Genomic DNA, 20,583 nt, shown 5'->3' with positions numbered 1-20,583 from the left:
TCTTATAAAATAAAACACAAGCAGACAGCAGGGAGATTACACTTCAGTGCAGTCTGTATACTAGTAGAGAGAAATAAAGTTGTTTAGTGAACACCTGCCATGGTGTCAATAGAGAGGCTGTGAACTGAAATCCCACCAAGCATAAGAGGCTGATGAAGGGGTGCAGATTTTCATGCTGCTAGCAGTCAGAATTTAAAGGGAGAATTGCTATTATAAAGTAGAGTTCATCAAAATATGCACTGGCAGACTAAAATTACACCTGGTGTTCTGGTGGAGCTTGGCTTTGTCCATGAGCATCAGTAATTTTTTTTATTATTCTTTCGCATGCACTCTGTGACTTGCTTCTCTCGATATTACACTTCAGTTGCTTTGATGCTTTTACTTCAGTGACGGGGGTGTTGATTTTATATTCCCATCGAGCCCCTTTTATGTAAGTTTTTTTTATACCTTTCTTCCTCTGAGCATTTTGCGCTCCAGGCACAGGTTACAGGGTTAGGCCGGACAGGTGAGTGGAGCATCAAAGCCTGGGGATGGTAGGGAGCGGGGGAGGAAAGAGGGGGCGGAGGGTGGGGGAGGTGATGTGGGGGATGCGATTGGAATAGAATAGAATGTTATAGAAAGGTGCCATTCTTTAGGAACACCGCACGCTTACAATTGCTTATTCGTGTAACTTTGTAGTGCGTACAGCTGCGACAAATTTTTCCCTCAAAATTTGCAAACTTTGTAGCCAAGAAATAACTGAAGCTGCAACTAATAGATGAACACTTAAAATTTGCATATGACATCCCTTTGTGCAATATTTTAATGCAGGCATTACCTCTGTGTTTTAGACCAATTAATGCACTTGTTAGAATAGTGGACAAGAGAATAACCCACACGGACATTAAACATTTGCCTCTTACTGGGCTGCTGTCCCAGATTCAGCGAGCAAATATTTAATAGATGAAAAATGAATTTAGCGTTTTTCAGAGTGCATTGGAACATGTAGAAGTCACAGTATAATCGTGGTGTCATTTGTGAAGCAGGGGATTATTTTCTAAAAGGATTTATCATATCAACAACGACGAATTCAAGAAAAAAAAAGGTTTCTAAAATGGGCTTATAATAAAGAGAATATCAAGAATAAAAATGATGACAGTTTATTTTAGGGTACGATTTGAAGCAATGTAAAAATGTATTACATAGAGTGCTTCAATTGTTGGCAGTGATGTGACAATGATCCAATGTAAAATTAAAGTGTTGCACTGCTCCTAACATTACGGTTGTTTGCCAACAGAAAAGAGAGACTCAGGGTACAGCATTAGGATCAAGGCCTTTGATGTCCTAGGCCACTGATTGTACCCATCATCGAAGAAAGGTTTTAGTCAAAAAAATCAATCCAGTGTTGCCTATCGATTTGAAAACATCACAGCTGCTTCTAATAAGTGGAAGAGAAGGGCTGGTTTCTATGTGGCTGGAATTACCTTTCGATTGCCAATGCCTGGGTGTTGGTCCTCTCAATTGCTGCGCTACCTTTTCTGATCAATACTGAATCATCCAGTGGATAGTAATTAGCTTTTAGAGAAGCACTCAACAAAGATCTGTGGTGACTCTGATAGACTTCACCAGAAAAGGTCAGGCAAAATCAGCAGTGAACTAGAAGGTGATGGATAAAGAAAAAGACCCCTTGCCTGAGAAGTACTTAGCTCTTTTTTAATTACTGTAATTTTCAACAAAAGTAGGAGAGTGAGATGATGAAGTACAGCACTTTCCTCCCTGCTGTTCCTGATGAGGCTTGATAGTCCTCAAAATTACGCATTGACTCTCGTTGATTTCTCCCAGTGTTTAGTACTAATAACCTGTAGGGTCTTTTTTCTCTCTACCTCTCAGTCCTAGTGTCACTGCAGTAATTACACTGTGTGAAATCTGCACTGCAATCACAGCTGCCAACTCTGAGCTTCACAAGCTAGGTCAGACTTTGTACTGCACAGAAAAAATGCTAGACCGACAGATAAGACAAGAAGGAAAGGAGTTGGGTTTTAATTCGGAGGAATCACGGTATACTTCAGGCAGCAGAAAACCTCCAGTCTATGGATTGTGCACGGTTGCATTTGTACATGTCTTTAAATTAGAAATCTATTGTGCGGCAGCTTAATTTTTTAATGAATTTTTCCTTCAGCTATTTACCAACACAACTTCCACTTAACTGTACCTCCAGGGCTTCATTAAGCCGCATGAAAATGCGCAGTGGGCTTTTTACTTTATTTTCCATAGAACAAGTCAAAAATTGTTTTTTATCCGGTGAGTGTGATAGGAAGAATTTTTTTTCCCATTTGTTCATGGAATGGGAACGTTCCTGGCGAGGTCAGCATTTATTGCACATCCCTAATTACTCTTGGGAAGGTGTTGGTGAGCCGCCTTCTTGAGCTGCTGCTGTCCATGTGATGCTGTTAGGAAAGCACATCTATAGAGATAGCAATGAAGATATTAATGTGAAACTGTAAAAAAAATCGTTTTCACACTGGGAGGCTCTGAACTTGATCTCCAGTCTTGCCTCCATTTGAATTCACCGCCAGCAGTGTGAGGAGCTTTCACCTACCCTTGGCTGACTGGCTTGCTGGAGCACCGCACATAAACTGAATAATCAGCCACAGGAAAGGTGGAATAATGGACCAACATCAGTTTGGGTCGCCTCTCCCCTGCCTACTTTTCCTTAAAGCTCTTTTCTTCCCAGCCGATCCCCCTATTGACTGAGGCTGGAGACATGGTACCATTCGATTTGATTTGATTTGATTTGTTATTGTCACATGTATTGGGATACAGTGAGAAGTATTGTTTCTTGCGCGCTGTACAGACAAAACACACCATTCATAGAATACATAGGAGAGAAGAAAAGGAGAGCGTATAGAATATAATGTTGCAGTCATAGCTAGCGTATAGAGAAAGATCAACTTAATATCCAAATCTGTAAGAGATTTCAAAAGAGCATTATTACAGACTGTAGAAGAGTGAGAGTTCAATTTTAAGAACATAGAATGAGAGTAAAGGATAGAATTAGAAGATATACTGGAAATAGCTCGCAAGAAATCACCATGTTCTGGTGCCATCTTGAAATTAACCAAGGTTCAGAGCTAGGACCCCCTAAAATAGGAGGAAATAGATTAATATTCCTAGAAAAATAATTGAATTTGGTAACAATCATGAACCCTAAGCATTTTTAACTTAATGGGTTATTCAAGAGGATTACATAATTTTGAAAAAGAAATCATTTCTACTCAGACTTTTTGTTAAGTTGTGAAATGTTTCACATTTTAAAAAACACTAATTTCAGCATCAACCATTCTCACATTAGTTAGTCCCTTCAGCAGCTTGAGAGAATTACCCTAGGTAGGTGACCAGTGTCGCTGAGATTAATGTGAAGGGCTCGCTTAAGCTTCAGAGAAAATCATAAGCCAGGAAATGAAATATAATTCTCCTTGATGTGGGATGCATGCTGTATAAACCGAGGCTTGCCAACAATCCAGCAGCCGTTGTGTGCCTTTACGTTTTAAGAGGTGGTCGATTCAGCCGGGAACTATCGAGAAAACACACTGCCAAACTTCACCTTTTTGTATTTTCCTCATCGCATTACTAAGTTTGTAACAGCAGCGCCTGCTATGTGGTATTTCAATCAAGCATGTTAATGGCACCAGCCAGTCGTAGTTTTTTTTTCCCCCAAAAAAAGAGTCTCTTGCAGTTACAAAGACCCCGTGGCTGGCTATTTGCTGCAAGATCCCAGATTTGAAGTTCAGAAAGGCACGGTAGTGTTAAAGAGGTAAGTAGTAGGTGTAATGGCACATCTAAAATCGCTTGTCCACATTTAGCAGAATAAATTCTATGTAAATAAAGAACGCTTAAGTGCAAGTGTACGATGGTGGGCAAGGTTTCTTTTTTTTTGCGGGGGGGTGGGGGTGATTCTAATCGGTCACTTCTCTTTCCCATACATAAACGCCAGCCAGTACCCTATAGAAACAAAGGAACCTCTCCCAGTGTCTGAATACAGTGACACTCATTCTAAGAGGAGTGGGGCAGCTTTTTGTAAGCACACTGCTTCAGACAAACAATGGCACACAATGAGTTATTGACTTGTTTATATATGGGGCTCTTTTCACTAACTAAATCTGACTCCCACAGTCTGGACAAATGATTGATTTCGCTGGGTAGAATGGGAAGCCCTATGCGTTTAACTCTATAGTGTAAACTGTTCCTTCCCCATTTGTACACCCTGAATAGAAGCTTATTAAAATGCACTTTCCAAAAATACCTGCAGCTGGCCATTATGAGTGAGTTCTGTATATATAAATAAGTAATTTGTCCCAGCCTTTTGTACTGCAACAGGGCATTGGAGTTTCATGTGGGTAGATATGAATGCTAGCATAATCAGTCTTTCAGCGGATTGTTAATGTAAATGTATACATTTATATGAAGTTATTTTTTTCAAACAATTACATTCATATTACAAAACAGAAAGGAAATGAATTCCTCTGCCAAACTGTGTGTCGGGAGGCAAATCTGTTGAATTTCGTGCTCGCGGCAATGAGTGAGTTCAAGCCACATAAACTGTATCAGGGCACCGTCCATTGAGCACAAAATGCTACGATGCTTTGGTGTAGCATAAAAGCGGTTTGGCGTCTAAATGAATAAAATTGACTCTGGGTAATTTTCACAGTTGCATGGACCTGTGTACAGTATTAATACACACACAAAAAATCGCCTCATAGGAAAATATACTTTAGAGCAGAGACCTGCTGTGTGAAGATTTTATTTTTTGCCTCTTTAATACAGATCACAGTAAAGAACGAAAAAGGACAGGAACTGCTCCGATTTGCAGCCTTATTGCCTCAATCTTCCTTTGAGCCCTGCGAAATGCTGAAGCTGTCTAAGGGTTACCTTGACCGTGCAAATAGCTCCTTTAATATTCTTCTTACAGCGCCTGTTATTCCAGAAATTCAAAATGTTTTTTTTTTTAAGAACAGCAGTGTGTCCATCATCACAGAAATCCTCAGGAAGCAGACTGAACAATTAAACTGTTAACAGAGTCAACCTCTGCACATATAATCACTTGTAAGCTTATTCGTGTCAACCTCCATTGATTTTATTTGAACATAATTGCTAGAGAAGCAATATTTATTAAGAGGCGCTTTGAAGTTTTTACCTAAACTGCTAATGAATTTTCTCCAGCAGAATCACTTCAGTTTGACAAAAGATGTTCACTTATGGTCGGCATTTTACAAGAAAGAAGTAATCAGAATAGAGAGCAGCCAGGCTGTGAGCAAAATCATTTAGAGGAATACAAATTTTAACATTTGCTTTACTTCCTTTTAGGTCTACCATGCCCTGAATGGATGCACACGAAAGGTCACGCACAAAGGCCTCCTCTCTATGACCACGGGAGAACTGTATAAAATAAGTGAAGATGTGAGAACATTTTTTTAAAAATTGCTTTTCTATTAAACAAAGTGGAGAGTTGGGCAGGGGGAAGGGAGGGGGGGGGGTGGTTGGGGAAAAGGGTGGGGCGCTTGCTGGGAAAATGTAACCTTGTTGGTCAAAAGAGAATCTGATCTTTGCAGGGCATATTGTCTAAATTCCGAAGCGACCTTATATAGCATAAGAAACTGTGGAAGTTATTATGCTGGTTTTGTCTCCAAATGGGAGGATATTTGCAGGGTAGTCAGTGGAAGGTGGCTTAGCGTTTTTATGTGGCTGGCTGCCTTTGCACACAAACAGATTGAAATATGAACAGGCCTAGTTATGTAGGGTCACAAAAGGCCAAGGTTTGTCTTTTAATCTTTTCAGATTGCTTTAGGTTGTGGGTGGGGGCGAAGCGTTGGCTGGAAAGAGAATTCTCAATATCGTAGGTTATGGCTGTGTATTCTAAACTGGTGACTGCGCTTTAAAACGTACAAGTGAATGAGGAAATAATTCCTCCAGCAACCCCCCCTCCGGCCCCCAACAAAAATCACACCAGGTGCAACTTTCAACCAGTTCCTTCAATAGTTAATAACAGTTTGATAATACTCATGCTCATATTCATTCTTGCAGTATAATGAGGTTTTTTTTTACATGTTAAAAGGACAGGGGATTTTTTTTTAAATTTGCTTTTAGTTCTATTTGAAATCCGCCCACCATCCCAGTCAGAGTTTGTTTAAACAAAATCACACAGGATTTTACCAAAAAAATGTGTAAGGGAAATGTTTGGACTTCAAGTAGTTTAAATGAAGTCATCAAATGAAATGTAAGTGGAGGTTGGAACAAGCAGATTTGGCATTTTATTGGTCTTGCAGAAATTAATTTTGAATAGCAAATTTTACTATAATTAGGAAAATAAAATGCAGCCTGTCTAACTGCATTGTGGGATAATCTGAAATTCCACTTCCCGGTATTTTAACTGAGAGGTTGAGCCACTTAATGGGATTACACCTTTGCCACAGTGCCAGCGAGAGCATTTAGGCCGGAATGTTATGGCCATTCACACCGGCAGGATTTTCCCATCCCGTTGCAGGGAACGGAGATTTGGCTGGGTAAGGATGGCCGGTAAGATTGGGCCCTTAGGATTTATACACCAATAGACTGCATCGTAAAATTGGGGCCGAATGCCTTATGGCCGGAATTCTGCAATCTCATTTGTCCCACCACCACTGCCAACCAGAACGGAGAATTCGGCACTCAGCCAAAACCTCATTCACTGCAGCGGGACTGGAGAATCCCAGTTGCGGGCAAGCCCGGTGAACTCCAACGATTTTAAATTTATTGAGTTAATTTATCAACAAGTGAAAGCAAAAGATAGATTGAAACCCAGGAAGGGATGTCTCTCCACACTTCCAACTTTTAATCAGAGTGTCTTAAATATTTAACAAAAAATGAAGGATTTCTCGTATTAAGCAGTTCGCAAATCACAGTGAAGGTGTCAGGAAGGCTCAAGTGATATGATTTCCAAATCACATGCACGAGGACCATTGAACACATGAGGAAGAACGATGCAGAGGAATTGTGATGGGCTTTAAGGTTTGAACTAAGATGGATCTTCTGATCTGTGATGTGCCCATATACACACTTAGTGCACTCATATTCCATTTCTGTGTGCACTGTATAAAATTAGGTAACGCCTACATAAAAATAGAGCGTGGTGGGATCTGAATCAAGTTTGATAATCATTGGAGGTGTAAATTAACGATAAGAAATTCTGGAAGGAAAATTAGGCTCTGTAATGTTGCTGGTGTCCTTGACACGGGAGCCTGAAACACTGAAATGGCAGCTGATTCTCTTTAGACCAGTTTTTTGATATACGGCCTGTTTGGAACCTCATGCTCGGGAGAATGGTAGTGTGGGAATGTAGGAATAGGCAGATTGTGATCTCGTTAATGCTAATTCTGCCATTTTCAATCTCGCAAATCCTTTTGATGCTGTCTCCCAAACATTCTGAGGACATGTGTGATCTCAAGGGATCAGCGTGGGGCTTTCATGTGAGGTGCATTCAGCTTTCATTTGCTGCTACAGTGTTAGCGGACGAACTCTGGTGAGAGGAGTTCCTGAAAGATATTGTTGTCAGAAGGGAATGGCGATGGGCTTTTCCAAGGTAGGTAGTGGAGCTTGAAGGTTTGTGAATAGAAAGTTTGATGTGGAGATGCCGGCGTTGGACTGGGGTAAACACAGTTAGAAGTCTCACAACACCAGGTTAAAGTCCAACTGTTGGACTTTAACCTGGTGTTGTGAGACTTCTTACAATAGAAAGCTTGCCATCGTTCCTGGGGGCTGTAGTTGCAATCCGTCTTTGGCTGCAGCACAATAGTGAGCTGGAGCACAAGCGGCAGAGAAGGAGGAGGAGGAGAATTCTCAATGGAAGCCCCGACCTATCCACCTCAGGTAGGAGCAGTGTCCGAGGCGGATACAATTCACCAAGGAGGTGCTCACTGAATTGTGCCAATTCCTCCAATTGGTCCTGGAGCTGCAGAGGGCCAATGGCTGTCAAGATCATTTTCGCCTTCATTTTCTATGCCCCCAAATCCTTCCAACAAAAGCACCACGTATATCAGTTTATGTGTGACTCTTCATGCAAAAGGAGAGTCTTCTCTCTAACCAGAGCGACAGTAAGAAGTCTCACAACACCAGATTAAAGTCCAACAGGCGTTGGACCCCAGTCCAACGCCAGCATCTCCACATCATGGCTACCACCGACACCGCAAACCGCCGGCTCAAAGTGGAGAGGAACTCCAAGAAGATCGTGCATATCGATACAGACATCAAGTTTCTACAAAGATCCAAGAAAGCAGACAAGATTCCGAAAGGACTACAGATCACGAACCCACTCAAGTTGACGTATAACACAGACTACGCTGAGAGACTTTGCCGTCGCTCCTCTCTCACACTCCTCAACCATCTCATACACCAGCTCTACACAGACGCCACAACTTGGAAACCAAGATAGAGTCATATTCTCAACTTACACTCAGGACGCAGCAGACCAGCTGCGAAACACTGCCAAGCAGACGGGACAGTGGAACTACACCATCTACATGCACAGCAAGAACAGAAAACTTGAGAAACTCGGCATTACCACTAGCAGCAACCAAGCCTCCCCTGGTACCACAGTTGAAAACAATACCACTGCAGGGAAGTCCATTGTCAACTTGTCGGACTACACCCTTCAACCAGAAAATAAACCTGTTGGACTTTAACCTGATGTTCTGAGACTTCTTGCTGTGCTCACCCCAGTCCATTGCCGGCATTTCCATGTCATGGCTAACCAGAGAGAAGCAGGAAGAGCAGGTCCATGGCCTTGCCATGACTGTGGGATTACCAATGCTTCAGGGAGCTCTGTGGCCTTGCATCTCAATGGACAAATGCACCGAAACTCAAGAGGTACAACGCCCTTAATATACAATTGTTGTGCGATCATATGCATAACATCATGTTGGTTAAACAAAAACAGAAAATGCCGGAGAAACTCAACAGGTCTGACAGCATCTGTGGAGAGAGAACAGTGCCAATGTTTTGAGTCAGGATGACCCTTTGTAAGGGCTCTGGCCTAGCTACAGCCCACTGGTATTCGGTGAGTCAGCGCGTCTACGCAACCTTCACAAGAATACATGTCATATCTGAGCTGGTGGCCACAAAGGTCATCAGATGTGTGCTCTTGCTTGTGCCCTTCATCCCTTCAATGTGAGTCGTCTGCACCAGCTGGACAGGTGCCAGCTTTTGTGTATTTGAAAGCATAAATTCAGAAATGGGGGAGCAAGAAGGGAAGGGAAGACAGGTTGGATGGATTGCAAGAGATCACTGCATCATTGCAGTTTGCAATTCATGCTCGGTAGCAGGATGAGGGTGAAGTGGGACTTGAGAAGGTGGTTAATGAACGTACCATCACCCTGGATGTTCTCGGTGACAGCGGCTGCAATGGCCGCAGTCATTATGGGCAAAATAATTCGTAACATTGTCTCCTCTGGAGACTCAGCAGTTGCATGCATGTCTGTTCCCATGGTGGGTCTTTGCGGCTGCCTCCTGTTATGTATAACCTTGTCCTCCAAACAAGGGGAAAGAGTGTCAGCCAATGTAATGGTAGCACAGTGGTTAGCACTGCTGCGTCACAGCTCCAGGGACCTGGGTTCGATTCCCGGCTTGGGTCACTGTCTGTGTGGAGTTTGCACATTCTCCTCGTGTCTGCGTGGGTTTCCTCCGGGTGCTCCGGTTTCCTCCCACAGTCCAAAGATGTGCGGGTTAGGTTGATTGGCCATGCTAAAAAATTGTCCCTTAGTGTCCTGAGATGTGTAGATTAGTGGGATTAGCGGGTAAATGTGTAGGGATATGGGGGTCGGGCCTGGGTGGGATTGTGGTCGGTGCAGACTCGATGGGCCGAATGGCCTCCTTCTGCACTGTAGGGGTTCTATGATTCTATGATTCTATGAATGTATTGCAAGATGTTGTGGTGATCTGCTTGTTATAGCTTCAAAGCTGGAAGTATGAGGAAGATATGGGATGTGGGTGTGAGGTTTGCAGCAATGGTTAAGTACGTGAGGGTAAAGTTCAGCATGAATCCAGATTAATAGAGATTATTGACGGGTAAATACGATGTGTAAATGATGGAATACATTGAGTAGTATGTGCGGTTGATAATATAGTGGGCAAGAGATGATATTTGAGGATGTATTCACTGACTTTGACCACTCATGTGAAGTCATTGAACTTTTTCTGGCACTACAGCCAGCTACTCAGGGCCACACGCCTGGAATTGACCTTCATAGCTACCTGCTCTCAATCTCTTTGCAATGCATCCCGTCAAGACCTCCTGCTCCCCCTCTGAATATATGGGCTTGATTTTCAATCCAGAGTTGGGAATCTGATGCCCAGATCGACACTGGGTACAGACACGATCTTTAATTGCAGATCCCCAAATCCCCAGTTAATTGGTGTTGAGGACTGGCAGGAAGTAGCAATTCACTGTGGAACATAATCCTCAAAGGCGGACTGTAGCCATGACTGGGCTTGCAACTGTCTTGCAGAATAGGGGAGATGGGAGATCAGAAGGCCAACAGACTCATGGCAAAGACAAGTGGCCAGAAGGTCAATGAAAAGTAGTCGCCCTATGAGAATAATCTATTTTCCAAGAAGTTGTGTTCTGCAGAAATGTGGCTCAATGACTCATTGCATTGCTGTCTATAGCTGTGCACTCACGTGCAAAACATTGTTTGCTTTTGCTGATCTACAATCCCTCCTATTAACAAGCTCCTCAAAGGCTTAAGGGGGCTCTATCTGGAGGCAAGTGTGTCTTTGTAGCAGCCCCCCACTCCCTTCCTCCCACCCCTGCTCCTGTGATTTGAAAATAGCAGTATGGCCCAGAGACATTGGGGCACTGGTGTCATGTGGGAGAACTGTTTCCGAGACACATCCACACCTGACCTTGCCCTTATGGGCAATTGAAAATCAAATCTGTTCCAAATGTATTAGCAGTGGAAAGGCTGTTGTTAATCAATAAAGAAATGGCAGGGCTGCTCCAACCTCGAGAGTGCACATCCTGTGCTACGTAGAAATTGCAGGATGCTTCCCATGTCCCGGAAAACCCTTTGTGCAGGGAGCTTTGTCAGTTGCAGTAGCTTGAGCTCTGGCTTTCAAAACTTCTGTAGCAGCTGGTGTGATTGTAGCACATCCCTGTAGATAGCATGTCTATGGATGTGGCCACCCCGCAGCTTAAGAGTATGCAAGTAGAGAGGGAATGGGTGACCATCAAACAGTCAAAACATGGCACAGTGGTTAGCACTGCTGCCTCACAGTGCCAGGGACCCAGGTTCAATACTGGCCTTGGGTGACTGTCTGTGTGGAGTTTGCACATTCTCCCCGTGTGTGCATGGGTTTCTCCGGGTGCTCCGGTTTCCTCCCACAGTCCAAAGATGTGTGGGTTAGGTTGATTGGCCATGCTAAATTGCCTTGTGGTGTCAGGGGGACTAGTAGGGTAAATATGTGGGATTATGGGGATAGGGCCGGGGTGGGATTTTTGTCGGGCAGGCTTGATGGGCCAAATGGCTCCTTCTGCACTGTCGGGACTCTGACTCTATGAAACAGATGGGAACTACATGAGTCCCTGAGTGCACTCCCCAATCAATCTTCAGTTCTGAATGCTGATGAGAGTGATGGTTTACTTGGGGAATGCAGCCAGACATAAGTCCATGACACCACAGGTGGTTGACCTGTATGGGGGTGGATCAGTGGGGTGGTGTAATACAAAGAAGATTGGAACAGCAATAGTTAGTTCAATGGTTAGGTTTTTCTGCGGCCACAGAAGTGAATCTAGGATGATGCGTTGCCTCCCTGGTGGCAAGGTCAGGGGTGTCACTGAAAGGTTGCAGAGCACCCTGAACGGGGAAGGGGGAACAGCCAACAGTCATGTTCCACATTGGGACAAACAACACGGACAGAAAGAGGGATTTGGTCCTGCAGTCAGAATTTAGGCAGCTAGGTAGGAAATTAGCAAGCAGGAATTCAAAAGTAGACCTCTCTATATTACTCCCAGTAAGAAGTTTAACAACACCAGGTTAAAGTCCAACAGGTTTATTCGAGTTTGTGTCTTTATATGCCCTGTTTGTGAACAGAATTCCCACTCACCTGAAGAAGGGGCTTGGAGCTCCGAAAGCTTGTGTGGGTTTTGCTACCAAATAAACCTGTTGGACTTTGACCTGGTGTTGTTAAACTTCTTACTGTGTTTACCCCAGTCCAATGCCGGCATCTCCACATCATTACTCCCAGTACCGCACACAAGTACGCAGAGAAACCGGAGGAAAAAGCAGATGAATGTGTGTCTGGAAAGATGGTGCAGGAGGGCGGGATTTAGATTCTTGGGACAGGCTCTGGGGGAGATGGGACGTATACAGATCAGATTGTCTGTCTGCACCTAAATTGAGTTGGGACTGAGTTCCTTCAGGGCTGATTTGCTAATGCTGTTGGAGAGGGTTTAAAAAACTTGGCAGGGACAGAAGATAACATCAGTGAAGAATATCAAGGTGCACAGTATGCTGGGAAGTAGCACTAGAATGGAGAATAGTAATTCGATAGGTGAGGTAAAATAAAAGGAGAAAATAATCAAGTCTAATCTGGATTACTGTGCATTTACCTGAATGCATGGAGTGTGGTTAATAAGATTGGTGAGTTACAGGCAGAGTAACATGTGGAAATATGATATTGTGGCTAAAACGGAGACCTAGTTCAAAGAAATATTCCTGGGTTCAAGGTGTTCAGCACAGATCGGGAAGGAACAGAAGGGGAAGTGATGGTGGTATGGATTACGGAGAGCATTGCAGTGCTGGAGAGACAGGATGTCCCAGAGAGGCCAAGGACAGAATCGAATTGGCTAGCGCTAAGGGATAAAAGATTGGTGTAGTCTACAAGCCACCAATTAATGGGTAGAATGTAGAGGAATAAATCTGCGAGGAAATTACAGAGAGATGCAAAAATTATAGAGCAGTCATTTTGGGGGACATTAATTAGCCAAATTTAGACTAGGAATGTTGTAGCAGCAATGTGAAGGGCTAGAGTTCCTAGAATGTGTTCAGTAAAATTTTCTACAGCAGTATGTTTCAGATCCACTGAGAAAGGAAGCAGTACAGGACCTGAACCTTGGAAACTTTTTAAAAAAGTTTAGTTGTTACTGTCACGAGTAGGCTTACGTTAACACTGCAATGAAGTCACTGTGAAAATCCCCTAGCCGCCACACTCCGACACCTGTTCGGTTATACTAAGGGAGAATTTAATGTGGCACCTAACCAACACGTCTTTCGGACTGTGGGAGGAAACCGGAGCACCCGGAGGAAACCCACGCAGACACAGGGAGAACATGCAAACTCCGTACAGATAGTGATCCAAGTGAGGTCCAGGGTCCCTGGCGCTGTGAGGCAGCAGTCTAACCACTGCATGGATGCAGAGGGCATAGCTGAGGTATTAAATTAATATTTTGCATCTGTTTTTATCAAGGCAATGGTGAAAGAGGAGATCCCAGAAGGGTTCAAAATTGATTAGGAGGAAAAATTGAATAGGCTATAGCCTTTAAGTTGATAAAGCACCAGGATAGGATGAGATGCATCGAAGGGTACTGAGGGAAGTGAGAATGGAAATTGTGAGGCATTGACCATATTTTTTCAGTTTTCATAGTGAGACTCAGGGGTTGTGTCAGAGGACGGGAGAATTGCAAACGCTGCACCCTTGTCCAAAAAAGGGTGTAAAGGTAAGCCCACCAACTACAAGCCAGTCAGTTTAACTTTGGTGGTGGGGAAACTTCTAGAAATAATAATTAGGGACAAAAGTAATAGTCACATGGGTAAATGTGGATTAATTAAGCAAAGTCAACATGGATTTCTTGAAGGAAACTGTTTAACTAACTTGTTTGAGGTTTTTGAAAAGGTGACAGTGAGGGTTGATGAGGGTTATGCTGTTGATGTGATATACAAGGACTTCCAAAAGACATTTGATACAGTGCCACACAATAGACTTCTGAGCAAAATTATAACTCCTGGAATAAAAGCAGCAACATAATATGAAACTGACTGAGCGAGAGGAAACTGCTGGTGGTTAATGGATATTTTTCAGATTGAGGGAAAGTTTGTAGTGGAGTTCCCTAAGGGTCAATGTTGGGACCCTTGATCTTCCTGATATATATTAGTGACCTAGATCTTGGTGCCCAGGGCACAATTCAAAATTTGCAGATGATACAAAACTTGAAAGCATTGTGAACCGTGAGGAGGACAGTGTAGTGCTTCAAAAGGACATGTGCAAGTTGGTGGAAAGGGTGGATAGGTGGCAGATAAAGTTCAATGCAGAGAAGTGTGAAGACATTAATTTGGTCGGAAGAACATGGAGGGACAATATAAAATAAACTCTAAAGGGGATGCATGAGCAGTGAAACTTGGGTGTATATGTACATAAGTCATTAGTGAGAGTGTGAGCATTCGGTATCCTAGACTGTAATAATAGGGGCATAGATTACAAGAGCAAGGACATTATGTTGAACTTGTATCAGACACTAGTTAGACCTTAGCTGGAGTACTGCATTCAGTTCTCGGCACTGTATTTTAAGAAGGATCTGAAGGCATCTGAGTGGGTGCAGAACAGGTTTACAAGAATGGTTCTAGAGATGAGAAACTTTAGTTATGAAGATAGATTAGAGAAGTTGGTACTGTTTTCCTTGGAGAAAAAAAGGCTGAGAGGAGATTTGATAGAAGTATTCAAAGCCTGGACAGAGTAGATCCTGAAAGGATCGAGAACGAGAGGGCACAGATTTAAAATAATTGGCAAAAGAAGCAAAAAGCAACACAAGGAGAAACTTTTTCACACTGCGAGTAGTTATGGTCTGGAATGCACTGCTAGGGAGTGTGGTAGCTGCAGGTTCAACCAAGGCATTCAGGCGTGAATCTGATGATTATTTGAAAAGAAATAATCTGCAGGGTTATGGGGAGAAGGCAGGAGAATGGCAGTAAGTGAAATGCTCATTTGGAGAGCCAGTGCAGACACAATGGGCTGAATGGCCTCCTTCCAATGAAAATCAGATGAGCCTGAGGCTGACACTCTTTATAACATGTGTAGCTGCCTCTGTGAACCTGGGAAATGCAAAACGGAACCTGCCTCCATTCTGGATCCGGGCTTCTGGAGCCATGTTTTGGAACGATGTAGAGACTCCGTTGTTGTGAAAATTCAGGTCACAGCGTCTGAGGGGTTAAAAGATACATTGAATAAGTCAGGGTTATTCTTATACTCTCTTTTCCACAAACATCAGAGCATTTAAGGAATTTTTTTCTGAATCAGAAGAAAGATCTCGCCTAGCAGTTACTATTTTAGTTTAGCAGGCAAACATTTAATATAGGTGAGGCCATTCCTCTCTGCACTATCAATACACAGTCCAATCAGTTTACTTTAAATGGATCAATCTTCCATCAAAAATAGCCAACTCAAAAATATTTTTCTGAGGAACATCAGCAACAGAAATCTCTGGTCTTTTTTTGGAAACACAAATTGATTACCTAAGTGACACCTTTACTGGATTGTTTGTGGAGGATGGAATGTGTTAACATCAATCTATAGACCTCTCTTTATTTGTCTTCCTCTAAGTACTCGTGCAAGAGTAGAGAACTCACCCCATTTTTTACACACATTATTTAGCTCAGCCAGGTACAAAGTAAAGCTTATTTCACATTGGGCTGGATTTGGACCAAGGTTCCAGAGGTGAAAGGCCAGAACAAAACCTATGGGCCCTTGGTCTTACCTATGGGCCCACCCAACCTGAGCAGAACTTACTTACATTCATTTTAATCTCTTTAATGAGGTTAAAGTTGAATGGAGCGACCTCCCAGTATGACTCTTCTCCCTGTTGCTATGAATTGCTTTGAAGTCCTCTGTTCACATTCAATTTCATTCTCCGCGAACATTTTAAAACCCTTTTGATTGACAGGCCCAGTCTATTTCATAGGAGGGATTTCCTCAGCCTGCCTTGAAAAGCAACCAATGGCCCAAAAGCTCTTTAATGTCCTCTGATTGTCAGCTCCAAGCTATTTCAAAGGAGGGATTAGTTTAGACAACCAACATATGGTGCATTACCTGGTAAGAGCTTTTTGATTGTCAGGTCCAGGCCATTTCAAAGGAGGGATTAGCTCTGTTTGTTGATACAATCGTTTCACGCTCCATTAACTTTTACAAGCCTTTTGATTGACAGCTCCAGCCTATTTCAAAGGAAGGATTTGTTTACACAAGCACTTTCATGGTCCATTAACTCTGAAGTGCTTCCTCTTTCAAGCAGGTGCACAACCTGACGTGGGTCATAGTGCTTTTTTCACTCTGAGAGGGTTTTGAGAAAGTGCAGGTGTGAGTGTATCTTTTTCATTGTGTTTTTTTTCTCTAACTCTTATGCCTGAAAAGAGTCCCTTTACTGGAGGCTGATGTTAACCAATCCAAGCAGCTGGCACAACTCAGACACTACAGTCAATGGGTTCCTCAATGAGGACCTTCTCTCAGCCACAGGGGAATTCTCTGGATAGATATAGTGATCATGCCAGAGGGCTCAGAGGCCTTTGTAGACCCTGGGTGGTCAAGGATGTGGCTGGACAGTGCCCTGTTACTGCCAGATTGGCACTGCCAGGGTGCCAGAGAAGTGCCAGGTGGGCCCTTGGTGACCCACTTGAAGGGGGGAACTGATGTCCATAGCTAGGGTGAGGGTGGGGCGGGGGGGGGGGGGCGGGGTCTGGTCACCCTGGCCTGTGTGATATTGGGAGGGTGGTTCAGAGGGTGACCTGAGCATTTAGTGGTGGGGGTGGCAGTTGTCCCTCTGTGGTGAATGGTTGGGAATGTGCCCCCTTGTCTCCAGGGCCACGATGTCCTGCGAGGGAGGGGTGGGAGGTCTGTCATTTTACTCTGAGAAATGGCCCCCCTTTACAAACAGTGCCCCAATCTCTGAGGAACTTGACCTGCCGACGTATTTAAGCCCCGCCCCTCTCAACACTGGTGCAAAGCATGCCTCCTCCAAAAAAATGACCAAGTGTGGGTGGAATGCAATAGGGATTGCACTCACCCACCTGACGGGAATCACACTATGGTTCCTGCCGGAGATGATAAAGGATTTAGGTAGGTTAAGTGGGTGGCCAAAAGCTTGGCAGATGGAGTAGAACGTGGGAACTTGTCCAATTTGGCAGGAAGAATAGTAAAGCAGTATGTAATTTAAATTAAGATAAATTGCAGAACTCTACAGTGCAGAGGTATCTCAGTGACTTGGTACATGAATCACAAAAATATAGCATGCAGATATAGTAAATGATTAGGAATGCAACTGGAATGTTGAGGTTTATTGCAAGGGGAATTGAGTAGAATGGTATAGAAGTGTTGCTACAGCTGGTATAGGGCCTTAATGAGTCTGCATTTGGAATACTGTGTACAGTTTTGGCCTCCAAATTGAAAGGTTATCATTGCATTAGAGGCTGATGAGAGAGTGTTCACTTGACTGATTCCTGGGATGAAAGCTTCGCTTATGAAGATTGGTTTAGCAGGTTGGACCGATACCATTAGAGTTTAGAAGAATGAGAGGTGATCTTATTGAAACACATGAGATCCTTAGGGGACTTGACATGGTGCCTGCTGAGAGGATGTTTTCCCTTGTGGAGAAGTCCAGAACTTGAGGGCTCAGTGTAAAAATGAGGGATTTTCAAGGCTGAGTTGGATAGATTCTTGATCAACAAGGGAGTTAAAGGTTATGGGGGGGGGGAGCAGATAGAAAAGTGGAGTTGAGGCCACAGTCAGATCGCCCATGGTATTATTAACCGGCAGAGCAGGCTCAATGGCCTATTCCTACTCCTAATTCTTGTGTTCCTGTGTCTCTCAGTTCATCTATGTCCAACAACACCAGCTGACCCTTCTTATGTGGCAAGTTGTGGAAACTAGCGCTTGAGTTCCTATGGACGCGATCTTACTGCCCGTTCACGCCACGCTCCCGCTGCAGCGAAGATGGAGCACTTGGCGACAAGCCAAATCTTTGTTCACTGCAGCCTAGTAGTATTATCGGTCGACTATTAATCCACAAATTCAGCTAATGCTCTGGGGACCTTGGTTCGAATCCTGTCATGGCAGATGGTGGAATTTGAGTTCAATTTTTAATAAAAATCTGGAATTAAGAATCTACCGATGACCGTGAAACTATTGTCAATCATTGGAAAAACTAATGTCTTTCAGGGAAGGAACTCTAGTCTGGCCTACATGTGACTCTAGAGCCACAGCAATGTGGTTGACTCTTAACTGCCCTCTCAGGGTAACTAGGGATGGGCAATAAATGCTGGCCAGCCAGCTACACCCATGTCCCATGGATGAATAAAAAATTATGGTTGCTGCAGAGTTAACAAATAACCAATTTGACTCTGAAATTTTAGTTTAGATGAGCTTGTGGCCCAGATTGTGACTGGCAGGTATGATGTGGTAGGCATCACAGAGACGTGGTTGCAGGGGGTTCAGGACTGGCAGTTAAACATCCAGGGATTCACAACCTATCGAAAAGACAGAGGGGTGGGTAGAGGGGGCGGGGTTGCCTTGTTAATTAGAAATGAAATTAAATCAATAGCACTAAACGACATAGGGTCAGACGATGTGGAGTCTGTGTGGGTAGAGTTGAGGAACCACAAAGGCAAAAAAACCATAATGGGAGTTATGTACAGGCCTCCTGACAGTGGTCAGGACCAGGGGCACAAAATGCACCACGAAATAGAAAGGGCATGTCAGAAAGGCAAGGTCACAGTGATCATGGGGGATTTCAATATGCAGGTGGACTGGGTAAATAATGTTGCCAGTGGACCCAAAGAAAGGGAATTCATTGAATGTTTACAGGACGGCTTTTTGGAACAGCTTGTGATGGAGCCCACGAGGGAACAGGCTATTCTGGACTTAGTGTTATGTAATGAGCCAGACGTGATAAAAGATCTTAAAGTAAGGGAACACTTAGGAAGCAGTGATCATAATATGGTAGAATTCAGTCTGCAATTTGAAAGAAGGAAGGCAGAATCAGATGTGAAGGTTCTACAGTTAAATAAAGGTAATTACAGGCGCATGAGGGAGGAACTGACAAAAATCGACTGGAAGCAGAGCCTAGTGGGAAAGACAGTAGAACAGCAATGGCAGGAGTTTCTGGGAGTAATTGAGGACACAGTGCAGAGGTTCATCCCAAACAAAAGAAAGGTTATCAGAGGGGGGATTAGGCAGCCATGGCTGACAAAGGAAGTCAGGGAATGCATCAAGGCAAAAGAGAGAGCCTATAATGTGGCAAAGAGTAGTGGGAAGTCAGAAGATTGGGAAGGCTATAAAAACAAACAGAGGATAACAAAGAGAGAAATAAGGAAGGAGAGGATCAAATATGAAGGTAGGCTAGCCAGTAACATTAGGAATGATAGTAAAAGTTTCTTTAAATACATTAAAAACAAACGGGAGGCAAAAGTAGACATTGGGCCGCTCCAAAATGACGCTGGTAATCTAGTGATGGGAGACAAGGAAATAGCTGAGGAACTTAATAAGTACTTTGCGTCAGTCTTCACAGTAGAAGACATGAGTAATATCCCAACAATTCAGGAAAGTCAGGGGGCAGAGTTGAATATGGTTGCCATCACAAAGGAGAAAGTGCTAGAGAAACTAAAAGGTCTGAAAATTGATAAATCTCCGGGCCCAGATGGGCTACATCCTAGAGTTCTAAAGGAGATAGCTGAAGAAATAGTGGAGGCGTTAGTTATGATCTTTCAAAAGTCACTGGAGTCAGGGAAAGTCCCAGAGGATTGGAAAATCGCTGTTGTAACCCCACTGTTCAAGAAGGGAACAAGAAAAAAGATGGAAAATTATAGGCCAATTAGCCTAACCTCAGTTGTTGGCAAAATTCTAGAATCCATCGTTAAGGATGAGATTTCTAAATTCTTGGAAGTGCAGGGTCGGATTAAGACAAGTCAGCATGGATTTAGTAAGGGGAGGTCGTGCCTGACAAACCTGTTAGAGTTCTTTGAAGAGATAACAAATAGGTTAGACCAAGGAGAGCCAATGGATGTTATCTATCTTGACTTCCAAAAGGCCTTTGACAAGGTGCCTCACGGGAGACTGCTGAGTAAAATAAGGGCCCATGGTATTCGAGGCAAGGTACTAACATGGATTGACGATTGGCTGTCAGACAGAAGGCAGAGAGTTGGGATAAAAGGTTCTTTCTCAGAATGGCAACCGGTGACAAGTGGTGTCCCGCAGGGTTCAGTGTTGGGGCCACAGCTGTTCTCTTTATATATTAACGATCTAGATGACGGGACTGGGAGCATTCTGGCCAAGTTTGCCGATGATACAAAGATAGGTGGAGGGGCAGGTAGTATTGAGGAGGTGGGGAGGCTGCAGAAAGATTTAGACAGTTTAGGAGAGTGGTCCAAGAAGTGGCTGATGAAATTCAACGTGGGCAAGTGCGAGGTCGTACACTTTGGAAAAAAGAATAGAGGCATGGACTATTTTCTAAACGGTGACAAAATTCATAATGCTAAAGTGCAAAGGGACTTGGGAGTCCTAGTCCAGGATTCTCTAAAGGTAAACTTGCAGGTTGAGTCC

General features: G+C 43.6%; 1 protein-coding gene across 1 annotated transcript in view; it reads left to right on the top strand.

Moving 5' to 3' along the window:
• Nucleotides 1-20,583, top strand: part of LOC144499280 (doublecortin domain-containing protein 1-like) — a 420,979-nt gene that overhangs the window by 100,578 nt on the left and 299,818 nt on the right. The window contains exon 5 of the mRNA XM_078221394.1: nt 5,344-5,436. Within this exon, the coding sequence (XP_078077520.1) occupies nt 5,344-5,436 (93 nt within the window). The remainder of the gene's footprint in view (nt 1-5,343; nt 5,437-20,583) is intronic.

Source organism: Mustelus asterias, chromosome 9 (assembly GCF_964213995.1).
Source record: "Mustelus asterias chromosome 9, sMusAst1.hap1.1, whole genome shotgun sequence".
NCBI classification, from domain to species: domain Eukaryota; kingdom Metazoa; phylum Chordata; class Chondrichthyes; order Carcharhiniformes; family Triakidae; genus Mustelus; species Mustelus asterias.
This window is presented reverse-complemented; position numbering and strand designations above follow the sequence as displayed.